At 53.1% G+C, this 14,604-nt stretch overlaps 1 protein-coding gene across 1 annotated transcript; it reads right to left on the bottom strand.

The window, feature by feature from the left end:
* Window positions 1-380: 380 nt before the first annotated feature.
* Window positions 381-3,887, bottom strand: LOC144375772 (keratin, type I cuticular Ha6-like). The gene is made up of 7 exons (XM_078041211.1): window positions 3,401-3,887; window positions 2,650-2,732; window positions 2,241-2,397; window positions 1,634-1,795; window positions 1,418-1,543; window positions 1,020-1,240; window positions 381-681 (listed from the first exon to the last, which is right to left on the bottom strand). Exons 1-7 carry the CDS (start codon window positions 3,842-3,844, stop codon window positions 492-494), a joined length of 1,383 nt encoding a protein of 460 aa, XP_077897337.1. The 5' UTR covers window positions 3,845-3,887; the 3' UTR covers window positions 381-491.
* Window positions 3,888-14,604: the final 10,717 nt, after the last annotated feature.

Raw genomic sequence — 14,604 nt, 5'->3', positions numbered from 1 at the left:
CCCGGGAGCCTTTGCCTTTCTCCAGACTGCCCTCAAGGGCATGCCAATGGGCAGAGCCGAGCAGGGAGCTGTGGCCAGCACCCGTCCACATGGGATCAGTGCCTGTTCTCGTGGACCAGGCCTGAGGATCCCTGTTATCAAGTATTTTGAATCACTGTCACTTCCAACCCCTCAGAGCCAGAGTAGACAGATCTGAAACCAAACCCCCACAACTTTCCTGCAACCCCTGCTCGAACACCCCTGCTATCCAACCACAGAAGAATCAACAGAAGCAGCCAGGGTCAGGTGTGCTGAGCAAGAGACCACACTTTATTAGGGATGCTTCCAGGGGAACCTGGTTGCACATGATGCCAAAAGCACAGTTAAGACCAGACGCACGACACAAGAAGAATTTTGGTAGAAAAGCCTGCTAAGCGGAGTAGCCCTCCATCTAGGGGACTGAGGGGTCATTGAGCAGCCAGAGGGGGCTTCCTGGGGGGGGCCGAGCCTGATCACAGCGGGCGGGGCAGCACGTGCTCCCTGGAGGAGATGACTTTCCCATCCCTTATCTCCTCGGTGATGGTGCGGATCTGGGTGCTGATCTGAGGACCCACTGGGGTGCAGGGTATGGTTGGGGCGCAGGGAGCACAAGAAACTCTCATGGCAGGCTTGCAATCCGTGGCACAAGGGTGAGCAGGAAGCCTGTGGAAATAACATCATGCAGGATTCACTTGATATTGGGGCATTGGGCTGAGAATGACAGGGGATCAAGTGAGATGGGTGGGTAATAACAAAGAAAAGTCAGACTACTTCAGTGCCTCTGAAATCCCTGAGAGTGGAAAGACAACTGCAGAAGAGACTAGAAACTCCCAAGCAAAAACAATGGTTCAAGAAGCAGGGTGTGTGCTGGGTTGGTGCAAGAAGGACCCTCCAGTGGATTTGGTTCCATCCCCTTTATCTCTGCAACAACCACTTCAGGGTCTGATACCTCCCCCTTGGCCCTTCCCCACCCCGGCTCTCGGGACTCATGGGCCACTCACTTGCAGTCTTCTCCCTCCAACAGGCCCCGGTAGGTATTGATCTCACACTCCAGCCGAGCCTTGACATCCAGCAGCACCTTGTACTCCTGATTCTGCCGCTCCAGGTCACAGCGGATGTCAGCCAGCTGGGACTCCACATTGGTGATCATGCACTGCATCTGGCCCAGCTGCGAACTGTAGCGGGCCTCCGTCTCCGCCAGGGTGGATTCCAAGGAATTTCGCTGCATTGGGAAAGAGGAAGAGCTACCAAGGGGAAGGTATCCCACCCAGACACCCACAGCCCTGGGGTATCTGCACATGGTTTGTGATCAGGCCCCAGGATAGCCCACATGCTGAGGCTGGTGGGCCAGGGAGCCTGCCATGAACTGTGACCAGTCACTCAGGCAGATGCCACCCACCATGCTATGCTGGGCCTGCAGCTCAATCTCCAGGGCGTTGACCGAGCGTCTCAGCTCGATGATCTCTGTCTGACAGGTCTGAAGCTGCTCTGAGCTGGACACCACCTGCTGGTTCAGCTCCTCAGTCTGCAACACACGAGAAGATTCAGGGCATGGTCAGACCAGGTGAAGCTAATTTAAAGAGGGCCCACACCCCAGGAGCTGCCCTAGGCGCACCTGGGTGTTGAACCAGGCCTCCACATCTCTGTGGTTATTCTCCACCAGGGCCTCGTATTGGCATCTCATATCATCCAGTATCTTGTTGAGATCCACAGGTGGGGCGGCATCCACCTCCACGTTCAGTCGGTCCCCAAGCTGGCAACGGAGTGCATTGACTTCCTGCAGAGAGAAAGCAAGACGTCTCAGGCAGTAAGAAGGATGCTGGCTTAGTGATTCAATTGACCTCCCTCTCTGCCAGCTGTGTACCGTAGGACAGGATGCTTAACTGAGTCTCCCTGTAGACATAAACCTACTTCCTCCTGGGGATTTGGGAGATTTAGGTGAGATGGTATAAACGCCAGGCAAATAGAATTGTCATCAGGCATCATAACCTAATTGGAGATTAGTGTCGTGGGCAGAGTAAGGACTTTGTGACTTAACCTCTTTGTGCCTCAGTCTTCTCATCTGTAAAGTGGAGCTTGTATAGCTGAGTCACTCTTGGGATTACTATGAGGATGATGTTTTAGTGTTTCATTTAGTTCCTGACACACTGTAAGCTCAAGGGCTGGCAGAGTTTCCCTCAGCTGGATGGGACACTTTGGGGATCAGGTGGCCCCAGCCTCACCTCCTCGTGGTTCTTCTTGAGGCAGAGCAGCTCCTCCTTCAGGGACTCCACCTGTATCTCCAGGTCGGCCTTGCACAAGGTCAGCTCATCCAGGAGCCTACGTAGGCCGTTGATGTCAGCCTCCACCAGCTGCCGCAGGGACAGCTCCGTCTCATACCTGCAGACATAACCCTGCTGAGTCTGCTGCAAGGGAAGTCACACATAGGCAGGGGACCGTGCCTTGCTGCCCAGCTGCAGTGACTGATTTGGGGTCAGTAGCATGGTGGTCCTTTGCCTCAGGAGATATTAGTGCCACCTTTTCCCATTTTCTACTCCAGCTGGTGTTATTCCACCCTGTAAGTTCCCAAAAGCAGGGGACAGAGATGAGGCGGCAGCAGCAGAGCAAACCTCCCCTGGTCAAGCCACTCACTTGGTCCGGAAGTCATCAGCAGCCAGCTTGGCATTGTCGATCTGCATGACTAGCTGGGCATTCTCCGCCTTGGTCAGCAGGATCTGGGGAACAGAGGCTTCCCATGAACTGGGGAAGGCCCAGCAGTGGGGAGGCAGGTAACCTGGCTCACAGAGGCCATGCCTCTAAGTATGGGCAGCACCTCATGCTTCCTGAGCCCGGTCCCCAGGCATGAAGGGACCACGGGCCCCAGGAGGGGCATTATAAGGACATCAGTCCTGGCATCTGTAGCCTCTTGGTGGCACAGTGTGATATACCAGGGTGAGGCAGACTTGGGTTCAAGTTCTGTATCCAACATGCTCAGGCTGTATGATGTTTGGCAAGTTACTAAACCCTTCAAAATTCAACCTCCTTATCTATTCAGTGAGTCAAGTAATACTCATCTCTCCAAGATCAGGAATAAATAAATCAGCGGATATGAAATTGTCAGGCACAGTTCTATACCCAGTAGGGGCTCAGTACGTGTTCCTTCTCTCCCTGTCACTGAGCCACTGAGGAATGGCTGGCAACAGGGTACAAACCAGAGACCTGTGGAGAATCCTGGGTCCTCCAGGAAACCAGGGTCCTAGAGAAGAAAGCTTGTCTGTCTTTCCAGGAAAATTCCCTGTTTATTCCCTAATCGAAAATCCCACCTGGGAAGGTTTTTTGGAACGAGACAGGACCCTCCCAGCAGCAGGGCTGCTCAGCTGGAGGGAGATCAGGTCCCCAGTACCTTCTGCTGGAGATCCTCAATGGTCTTGAAGTAGGACTGGTAATCCGGGCAGATGTACGGGATCTGACACTCGTACCACTCGCGGATGCGGCTCTCCAGCTCCGCGTTCTCCCTCTCCAACTGGCGCACCTTCTCCAGGTAGTTGGCCAGGCGATCGTTCAGGAACTGCATGGTCTCCTTCTCGCTGCCGTTGAAGGAGCCCTCACAGAACCAGCCCCCGGTCCCAGCAAAGCCAGAGGACAGGTAGGAGCCAGGCAAGCAGCTCCCCAGGCCAGGGAGGCCCATTCTGAAGGAAGAGATGGATCCCGAAGCACCAGCAAGACCGGGGACCCTGCAGGACCCCAGGGAGCGGATGGAGGACACCCGAGAAAGGCCACCTGCTGTGCCACAGAGGCCCTTGACAGACCCAGAGGAAAAGGTCGGGGTGCAGATCTGGGTGGCCATTGGTGCCAGCAGAGAAAGGTTGCAGTTTAGCGCTGAGCTTAGGTTCTGGACTCCCGAGGCCTGTCTGGCTGTTTATATACACTCTCTGTGGGGTGTTGGCATGCTACACTTCTTTCGCTCTTGGGAAAGCCTTTTCCTAACCCAGAAAGCTAATTGCATTAGAATGTGATTTTCACGACCCATCCAGAATTCCTTGCCTTGTAAAAAAAAAAAAAAAAAAATTGTTGATTTGGTTTGCTAAGTCAGGACTCTCCTCCGTTGTCATTTCCTAGCCGACTGAATTTTATTGCCTCTTCAAAGAGTGGTTGCACCAGATCCCATAAACTGGGAGTGGCCTCAGACATGACACTGGAGACCTGACTTCCCTATCTGCCTTCCCCTGAGGATTCCCATATGTCACCACTCATGCACCCGCCCTGCTCATCTGGGTCTGGGCCACCAGGAATGAAAAGGGAGGGAAGGGACTAAAATCCATGGCACCCCCCCCCACGTCATAGGCAAGCTCAGAGCTCCTTCTTCATACCTCATCAACATCCTGGGGGGCGGCTGATGTTTTCTTCATTTTTACCAGTGTGGAAACCGAGGCTCACAAATGTTTAAAAAAGCTTGCTCAGGGGGAGTCGGGATGTGAGTGGCAGAGCTTGGATCTGAAACCGGGACTCCCGACACCCAATCCTGTGCCCTATCCCCATGCTGCCCCACAACTCAGAACGAGTCTGGATACACAGAATTTAGAGACAGGAGACTGAGGTTCAAATCCTGGCTCCATTTGATTATTTGCTCTGTGACAGCGGGCATGCCTCTTCTCTGGGATCCTCAATATCCTCGTAAGAATAATAGAGATCACTGTCCTGTCTGCCCACTTCACATAGATGCAAGGAGGATCAAACAACACAGAAGTAAAAGTATTTCAATGAGCCTGAAGTTTCCTCAAAGACTAGGAAGGGAACTTCCATGGGATCTGGCTATACCTCTCCTCAGTACTTATCCCAAAGAATTAAAATCAGCATACTGCAGTCACACAGGCATCCCCATGTTTATGGTAGCACAATTCACAATAGCCAAGATATTAAACCAGCCAAGGTGTCCATCAGCATATGAAGGATAAAGGAAACGTGGTCTATATTTACAATGGAGTCTTTTTCTGCCATGAAGAATAATGAAATTATGTCATTTGCTGGGAAATGAATGGAACTTGAGAGCATTTTGTTAAACGAGATAAGACAAACTCGGAAAGTCAAGGGTCATCTGTTTTCTCTTAAATGTGGAAACTGGAAAGAAAAAAAGATGGGAAAAGGGGGAGGGTGCTAAGAGCCACAGCCAAATAATATGACGCATGGCATTTTTGGTTGAAAGGTGACGCCAGCTAGCCATTGAGATGATATGATTATGTTAAGATTTGCATTCTTATGGATATTGGACTCTTGCTGTCCACCTCAGCCTGCTACGGGACTCCTGGAGAGTTCCCATTGGTTGGGGAAGTGAGGTAGGAGGGAATTCCGGAGGAGGGACTTCCTCTGGGGATCCGGGAGAACACCGTGTGCATGGATTGGCAATCTTACCGGGCGCCTACGGGGTATTGGCGGCAGTTTCAAAAAATAAAGTTTGTTCCTGCTTGAGTGGCTCGTGATTTTGTGCCCAGCCAGACTGTGGCAGGAGGGGAGTTCATGAAAACCAAAGGGAGACCAATGGAGCAGAAGAAGGGGACCAGCCGTAGGGACAGGAGGAGGGAAAAGGAGATACCGGAGAATGAAACCAACCAAATTATATTGTCATATTGTGTGCAGAGACAAATATGTAACAACAAATCCCAATGAAAAACAATTCACCAACAAAAAATAACAAATGAATAAACAGAAGTAAAAGCTTTTAAAAAGCCATTGGTACTGCGGAAGCGTTGGTCCGGCTGGGACGGTGTTTGATGACACTCTATGGCATGGCAGCAAAGAGCCCAGGTGCGAACACTCTGGGGGTCCTGCTAGTGGCTGCGGAGGTCTGCCTGCCTGCCAGGTAGCGTTGTGGCTGTGAGGGAAGGGTGAACCCCACAATCAAGCCCTTCGACAGTCCATAAACTCATCATCACAGAGTCTCTGCACTGTGGGGTCCTCATGTTTGGATCCATGGGTGGGCCTTGAACCACCAGAGGCCAGTTTCCTCTGTGGCCCTCAGCTCTCCGAACCCAGTCAACTGAACAGGATGTAGAGATGGTCAGGGGCAGGTTCTGTGAACAGAGAAGGAAGAAAAAGAATAAAGACCAGCTATTGCCCGAGTTCCAACACGCCAAAAAGAGAAGACTCTGAGAATGAAGCACCAAAGATAACCCCGTCCTTCCATCTGGAAAGGTGGACTTTCCCAGGGCGTAGGGAACCTGCTTGTTCTTCACAGACTCGGTTTGCAAGGCTGGCGTTTATGGGAGCATTTATGTGCTTCTGAAGTTGTAATTTGCCAACCTCTTAAAGTGCTTTATAAGCTTCTCTCTGAAATTACTCAAGGAGGATTGGCTGTGGCGAACACGCCTCGCCCAGTGAAGTGGACACCACCACAAGATGCCCAAGAGTAGCTGGTGGTGGTGGCCCCAGGGAGACCTGCAGCTCCTCCTGGGAGTGGGAGCAGAGGCACCAGCCCCCCAAAGCCCCAGCTGCCTCAGCAACTGCTTCCTGGCAGCTGCCCCATCTCCCCAGCTCTCCCAGCAGGGCCTAGGATGACCCTGTCACATCCTCAACATTGTCAACGCTGTTCTCTGGGTGATTCCATATTGTGTGGAGCTGCCGTAATCATCGTGGGCTGGATGGCAGTATTCCTGGCCCCCACCACCCAATACCAGCAGCAACTCCTTGCCCCACTTATGACAGCCAAAAATTTCTACAGACATTGCCCATATCCCCTGGGAAGTACAGGGTGGCAAAATGGCCCCCAGTTGAGAACCACTGGACTCTCAGAACAGAGACTGGGAGTCTGCCCCAAACTCCTCTAATCCCCCCGCCCCCTCGGCTTTGTTTTCTAGAACAACTAGCACAGATTCTGCTGTCTCCTTGGGCCCATTCAGACTAATACACTGGATACTCTGGAGCCCCAATCTGTCTCATTTGTGACACAGAGCACTTGTCCTGCAAAATGGACCTCGAGGGCAGCCCTTAATAAACACAGTTCTTGCACAGTTCTTCTCTCTTTGGGGTCTCTGGTAGGTGGGCCTCTGAAAGTAACATTTCATTTTCTACTTTTTTCTAATCCATGCACTATGATTCACACTTCCTCTCGGGGCAACTGAATAAGCAGGTACTTTATGCCCCAATTTTTTTGTCATTCTTACCTGTGTGTCAGGTGGGCCACCAGGGCAAGAGAGATGTCCCCAGGGATGTGGGGAGAGCAAGCCACTCTCCCGGAACAGGTGACAAGCAAATCAAAAGAAATAGTCTTTCAGCCACCCTCAGTCCCCCTGCCTTATCTCTATGTCACCTCACAGAGAGGACATGCAGGAGGAAGTCCTCTGCCCTCTCCCACCCCAGCAATCTGGACCTCCACGGGAGAGAGTGGGGCCCATAGGAACAAATGTTCCTCCTGCATTTGAGGAAAGAACCAGACACCACATCTCCTAGGACAGCTCTAGGGGACCACCCCTCTCCCTTGGTGACCCAGCCCTTAAGAACAGCCAGTGTCCAGGGTAGAGTAAGCCAGGGGTGCCCACTCACCAGGCTTTACCCAAAAAGAGGATCCTTCTCTGAGACCATTCTTTCTAACATCCATCAAAAACTGCACTGGCCAAGGGTTAGGAAATCTGGTGTCCAGGCCCAGCTCTGCCCTGACTCGCTCTGTTCTGGGCATCAGAGCCCCAGTCTGAACAAGGAAGGGTCTGGGAAATGAGCTGGAGTCCCATCCATCTCAGACCTGATAGGATTTGGTGCCCATGGAGAATCTGTCACCCTCCACCCACCCACCCCCAGCCCATCCCCTCTCTGTCACTGATCTACAGACTAACGAGGGTTTAAGGAGTTTCCAGCACAGGACAGCACTGAGTTGGCTTTTGTTTGTTTGTTTGTTTGTTTGTTGTTTCCAAAACATCCATGGACCTCAAGGTCTCCCTTTGCCCCCAGCATCACATGCTACAGGGACAATGAAGCTCCCCCGTGGTCTTCCTGGCCACGGGAAGAAGCAGCGTCAGTTCACCTCTCAGGGCAGCTCCTGAGAAGAGCCAATTCAGAAGCGCAATGTCACTGAACACTGAACAGACGTCCCAGCATGTCCGGGAGGTTGCAATGACAAGTCTGGCCAAGTGAGCCAGAGACTTCACTGAAAACACAGGGCTGGACAGCAGGAGCAAGGCCCAGAACCTGAACCCAGCCACACCTGGGTCCTGTGATCCTCAGTCCTCCCAAGAGGCAGATGAAGCTCACGCCACAGTCACAGGATTGCGAGAACAGGATTGTGTTTGAAAAACCGGAAATCATTTCACAGATTAAAGGGAACTGCTCTGAGAACCCACTAGTCTGAGCCGCAGTGGGATGCTATTTCCAAGACACAGAGCACTTGCTCTCGTTTAAAGAGACTGATTTTTTTCAGACTAATCCAAGAAAAGACAGCTCCTCAGAGAGGCAGTAACTAGGAGATGTAGCAGTCCGGAAATGCAGCAGTCCCCTTGGCCAGGGAGTGACATGGCCTGTAACCCTTCTTCTAGAAATTTCCAAAAGCCCCATTGCTCTCTGTCCGCCACAAGCCCAGCATTAGGAAGCAGGAGGAGGAGAGAATGCTGCTCTAGGAACAGAAAAGACCAGAGCTTTTCCCAGGCCCATCTCAAAAGGCCATCAAGTCCAAGATTAACTGCTAAGTCTATGGCTGCTTCTTTGTTGAAAAGGGGTCTCCACTCTCGGGCAAGCTTCTTCCTGAAAACCAAGGTTCTGCATGGACGAAGATGGAGCATATCAAGCCTGAGTCCTCTTCTGCCCAGCTCTGAGCAGTCCCTTTGATGCAGAGGGCCCAAGGCATGGACTGTTATAATCTATCCAAGGAAGAAATGAGTGCTCTGAGCAGGGTCTGTCTTTCCATGCTTCCCTGGCCTTTGATCAGAATGTGTCGGCCTCCACCGCCTCCACAGAACCCCAAAAGCAGCACAAGAAGCAGTCCAGACAGTAGTCCTGGGGCAACCAGGTCACCTACCAATGGACACCAAGATCATTCCTGGGTTCATCTTTCTGATTTTCTCATATTCCTGTTACAACCTTGAAGGCCACACATAGGTCCTAGAGAATTTCCTACCACATGGAGCACCTAAGAAATGCTGATCCCATCTAACTTCTTCAGACCCTCCAGACCCACCCAGAACACTGGGGACCCCCCAGCTGATTCCCGCCCCCCACATGATTGCTCTTTCCTTATAACAAAGAATGGGTTCAAAGCACCTGGGATTCCGGGTCCCTCTCCTAAAAAAGCCCTTTTACTGCATATTCTGTGTCAAATAGCTACCTCCATAGCCAAACCTGCTGCCAGCTGCTGTCAGGTCCTAGTTCAGACGTGCCGCAACAGGTCCACGAAGTTGAAGAAAGCATTATGGGAAGAACGAAGGCTTACAATTAAGACATTGCTAACTACCCACTTAAGTTTCCCAAAGAATCCAGGAAAGGTCTCACTCAGTTTTGATGGTGAAAGCTGCAGGGCCATTATAGTCCTTGTAAGGATATTGGTTGCCAGGTCTGGCCAATAAAAATACATGCGATATTTGAGGCACACTTGAACGAACAAGTTATTTATTGTCTCTGCAATGCCCGTTTACCTGAGCATCCGATGTCCTGTGTGGCAGCCCTGGGGGAGGGAACATCACTGTTTCGGAGAGTGGGACAAGCCAGATGCAGCTGCTTCTCCCCGCCCCCCACACTTCCCCCTTGAGTTCTGTCACCATGACAGGTTGATATTGGGGACAGGTATATCAGGCTTCCCTTGGGAAATCCTGCCTTTGGGTTCCCTGATATCCTGGTCTCAGCAGCTGCCATTTTTGCCTTTCTGGGCCCAGTGAGCCGTACATACTCAGAGGTAAGGGGCTAAGTTGTCCCCCCTCAGGGCCTGGCCACCTCAGTGACATTCCATCTTGATCCCAGCGGCCTTCTGCAGGGTGACTCAGACCTTCCTAGGCAGGATTTCACAAGTCTCTCTTTGCTTCTTTTCCCACTCCCCCCGGGTGCCCCCAACCCCCACCCACCACATACTGTGGACCAGACCTAACCAGGCTCAGGACAGTCCAAACACACAGGGAGTGACAAAAAAGGACTTCCCCTCACTGCCTCGCTGCCCCTCCACCAGAATCTCTAGAGAGATGGTGGAGAATGGCCTGGGTCCAGAAAAATGGGTCTTCCCAAAACTCTAGAGCCCCACGAAGCTGGTGGGCATCCAACTCCGGGGCCTGCTGTCCTAGCCTGGTCCCGAGTCCCCACCAGGTCCCTCACACCCTGATTAGGCCTAGAGACCCCCACTGAGGGCCGAGAAATGCCCTAGAAATCTCATGTCCCCCAAAACATTTTCTCTCTCCCTGGAGAGAGATGTGCCTCCAGCTATTGCCCAGGGCTTCGAGCTTCTGCTTCAAATGGTTCTTGCCATGGTGGTGCCCAGAAAGCCACCCTGTCCCAGTCTGAAGCCATACCTCTCCAGTCCTCCTGCAGCCACACTGCCCTGGGGGCCAGCTCCTCCTGACTGCTCCCATCCGGAAGAGTCCAGGGCCTCTCACAGAGATCCAGAGTTCCTAACTCCTGCACCCAGCTTTTATGGTCTGGAGAATTCCCGGGCTTCCCTTCTCTCCCTGATGTGCCTATAGGACCTGTGGTTTGTGGGAGATGGACAGCCAGGCCCATTGGTAACTGGTACCTCAATGTCCTGCGTCCCCTTAATTCAAGTCTCACTTAGCTGAACCATAAAGAGAATTCTCAAACACCCTTTTTGATTGGATTCTGTAGTCTGCTTTTACAGGGCCTGGTGGGCAGTGGATCTAACGTCCTTCCTGCTAACAACAGCGTGTCTGAGGCGGGCCGTGGGCTCCAGGCTGTCATTAACCGCGCTGTACACTGGGGGTTTTACTTTCAAGCTTCTCTAAGATGCTTGGATGAAAAAAGCCACAGGTTTATTATGACTGCTCATAAAAACGGACCAGAGAACGAATGCCAACCTTGCCAACTCCCCCAATGCCCACTCCCAACAGGTGCCTGGATGAGCCTCAGTGGCGTCCCTCACCCACCTGTCCCCTCCCAAATTTCATGGGAGAAGGGAATGTGTCCAGTTCCCCCAGATCCTCCCCAGGAGCTGCTCAAAGGGATGCACCCCACATGCCCTGCTCCACCCCAGCCACCAAGATTCCCAGGAACACCATGGAAAAGGGTTCCTGAGACACAGGAACCCAGGCAGGGAGGAAGGAAGGGCCTAGCAGTGACGTGGGGGACACTGGAATAGTACCTCCTTGCAAGCAATTGAAAGAGAATACAAAAGGAAAAGAAATGGAGCCAGCTGATCAACAGATCAGCCATGATTTATTTAACAATGGAGGAGGGGTACATTTTCAAGAGGAAAAATGGTGGTGGGCCACAATGAGGGTCTAGTCTTCATGGGAGGAGTTTGGGTGGTGGGCTCACTTAGGGCGGGGCAGGAGGGAAGGTAGGGGAACACTTGTGACCTTACCCCTTACCAGGCCTCCGGGCCTAATGTCCGTTTCCTTCACTCCCCACACCTCAGCAACTACAGCCCTGCGTGACATTGCCTCCTGGTCTTCCTGCAGGTTTCCTTTGGGTTCAGTGAGAGTCCATTCCCTTACCAGGAAGGCCCGGGCACTCACACGGTTTACGGAGTCTTTATAGACCCTCTAAGCTGTCAGCCAAAACAGAGGGGCAAAAGGCACCAAAGGGGTCTCAGGCTTAGAACCCTGCCCTCAGCCACACCCTGCTCCCCAAGTGCCTAGCTGCCCTGCCCAACTCTGGGGACAGACACAGGGCCTCCTGTTGGAACCAGGCCTATAAGGACCAGGTCTAGGGCCCCTGATCCTCCACCCTGGGTCCCAGCAGGCACTGACCTGCTTTCTGGCCTGAGTCTGCCCTCTGCAGGGCCAGGGCAGAACAGACAGCCCCATGAGAAGGACAGAAGTGCACTGGCCCATTAAACCACAGTGGGATGGAGCCTCACGGACAGGGAGGCACCATTTGCTCAAGGTGGGGGAGGAGCCAGGAGCCCCAGAAGCAGCACAGTGTTAATGACAGTGGTGCCACCACCTTGGTACCACACCTGCTGTGTGTCCAACTCTTCCCTCCTAAACATGACCTGATACTTAGATGCTTGGACACCAGGGGAACATCCCCTGGCTGATCAGGCTCCTGGAACTGAACACGTGACCCTAGACAATGGGCCAAGCACCGTCTCACATTGGAACATTGGATCCCAGCTCGTGCACTAGGTGGGTCCATGAACCAGCCTGGGCCTCAGTCTTTCTGTGTGTGAAATGGACACGATGGTGCCAAACTCGTGGGATCCTCTTAAAGATTTGAAATCAATCCTGAGGAGCTCTGCGGGGTGAACAGTCCAGGGGCACGGCTCTCCCCTATGCCCTGATCCTCTCCAGCCTGGCATCTCATGCATTGTGGTGCCCTCATCCACGCTCGCTGACACAGGTGTGAGTCAGCAGCCCATGGGACAAGGCTGTTTGCTCACAGCTGCACCACTGGGAGGCAGTGCTGTGAGCCTGGGGTGGCCTGGGTACCTAGGACAACCCCTGGGGAGTGGCAGTATTGACCCAGCAAGTATGACCCATCTGTCCTTCCTCAAATGGCTGCCCCATGAGGGTGACTAAGGGGATAGATTAAGTCCTAGACAGGCAGGATTTCCCGTGTCCTGCCTCTCCCGCCTCCTAGACCAGAGCTGGGCCAGCCGCCACCTTCGCCCAGGCCAGGATGGCTCCTGAGATGGCTTTGACCTTTGGACCAAGGCCTGCTCTTAGCCTGCCTCACCCAGCTTCCCCAGGACCCTGATGGCCACAGAAGTCCTCAGGTGGATCCAACCTCTCAGCATCCTCCCTCAGGCCTGCCAGAGTCCCACCAGACCTAGCGTCCAGCTCATGCCATTTCTCCCCATGAACCCTCACACCCAGTGTGCTCCCCAACACCAGCTCAGGAAGAGGGTGGGGCTACCCTAAGTAGCCTCCGCCTGGGTCCTCCGTCTGCTCCAGGACCAGCGAGGACTGGGAACAGAACCCCAGGCTGCCTTGGACACGCCACTGGTGGCTTAGCTTTGAGGACCCAGACTCCTCTGTCTGGGGCAGGTGCTCCTTCTCTTGGTGCCCTCAGTAGATGCGCTTGCTCACCTCTTCTATTTCCTGTAGCCTCTGTTTGTTCATTCCCCAGTTCCTCCATACAATGCCTTTATTCAGCTCCTAAAACATGCTAGGAATGAGGATATAGATGACCCATGAGACTGTCCCTGCCCTGCAGGAATTCACAGGTTAACAAAGAGAACCAGAAAGGTAAGGACCAGAGGTATTGTTTATTGAGCACTTACTCTGTGCCAGGGACTGTTCTAAGTGCTTGCCCTTAATAACCTATCGGGGAAGTAGCACTTAGCAGGAAGATTCCTACTTTGCCCAGGGTTACAAATGGAGCAAGCGGCAGAGCTGGGATACAAACTAGGTGGGGCGGCTGCAGAACCTCGAACCTCTTCCCATCATTGACCGGATGGCCATCAGCACAGGGGGCCTTGCTGGGAGGTGTGGGAAAGGCCAGAAAAGACCTCCCACCCTCTGGCCTAAAAACTCCATGACAAAATTCAAATGACACCTGAGAAGTAGTTTCCCGGTTCCTTTGTACATCTCTTCCTTTAACAAGCGCTGGCTGAGCCCCTGTCTCCAGCAGGCTGCTCGAATTCATGATGAGGAGACAGCTCCGTCACCCACTGTGGACGTGGGGGCCAGTGGCTATGGGCATGTGAGCACCCAAGTGTGCCCCACAGCCGCTGGATGCCGTGGAGGAGGGTGTCCATCTCAGTCTGAATCTGAAATAAAAACCCATCGGTCTCCAATAAAATAAAGACAGGATGTGGAGAGGAAGAAGAAGAAGGTGGAAGCTTAGATCAGACAGAGTACACTGGAACAAGGGTCCCCAACATCCAGCCTGTGGCTGCTTCAACAAGAGTAGTTTTGGGGGGGGCACAATTTGGGGTGTGCTGGGGAGGTTGGTGCCGGAGCCGGGGCTGGAGGGAGGAAGGAGGGGGCCAGGGAAGCAAGCCAGGCCTTGGGGACATCTCGGAGCTGGAAGAAGACTTTGAGTTTCAAACAGTCACCCTGACTGGAGGATGGAGCCTGGAGAAAGGGGAAGGTCAAACCCGAGGCAGGGAAGCAGAAAGGGGGTTGAGGCAACATGTCCAGTGCGCCGGGACCGGGAAGGGTGTCACAGCCAAAACATCCATGGGGGGACTGTGGAGGGTGTGAGGGGCCTGCTGGCTTCTGCTGGGGTTTGCAGGTCCCTGGAGTAGGAGCCAGAAAGGGACAGAGATGGGAGGGTGACAGGGGCGTCTCTGGACATGTGGATTTTAGGAGGCAATGTCCCCCACACAATTGGGCAGGTGAATCTGAAGCTGAGCGGGGCCTCGGTGGAGATCCAGGCTTGGGGGTCATTAGAACATGTGGGTAATTGGACTCATCCAGGGTGGCCCAAGGGGAAAGTGAAAAGAGAAAAAAAAAACATCTATGACAGAATCCAGGGGACAAGCCAGCATGCAAGGAGCCAGCACAGCCAGAGGAGGCTGTGACT

Source organism: Ictidomys tridecemlineatus, chromosome 3, assembly GCF_052094955.1.
Source record: "Ictidomys tridecemlineatus isolate mIctTri1 chromosome 3, mIctTri1.hap1, whole genome shotgun sequence".
In the NCBI taxonomy this organism is placed as follows: Eukaryota; Metazoa; Chordata; class Mammalia; order Rodentia; family Sciuridae; genus Ictidomys; species Ictidomys tridecemlineatus.
Note: the sequence above shows the minus strand (reverse complement) of the source record. Positions and strands in the feature narration are given on the sequence as shown.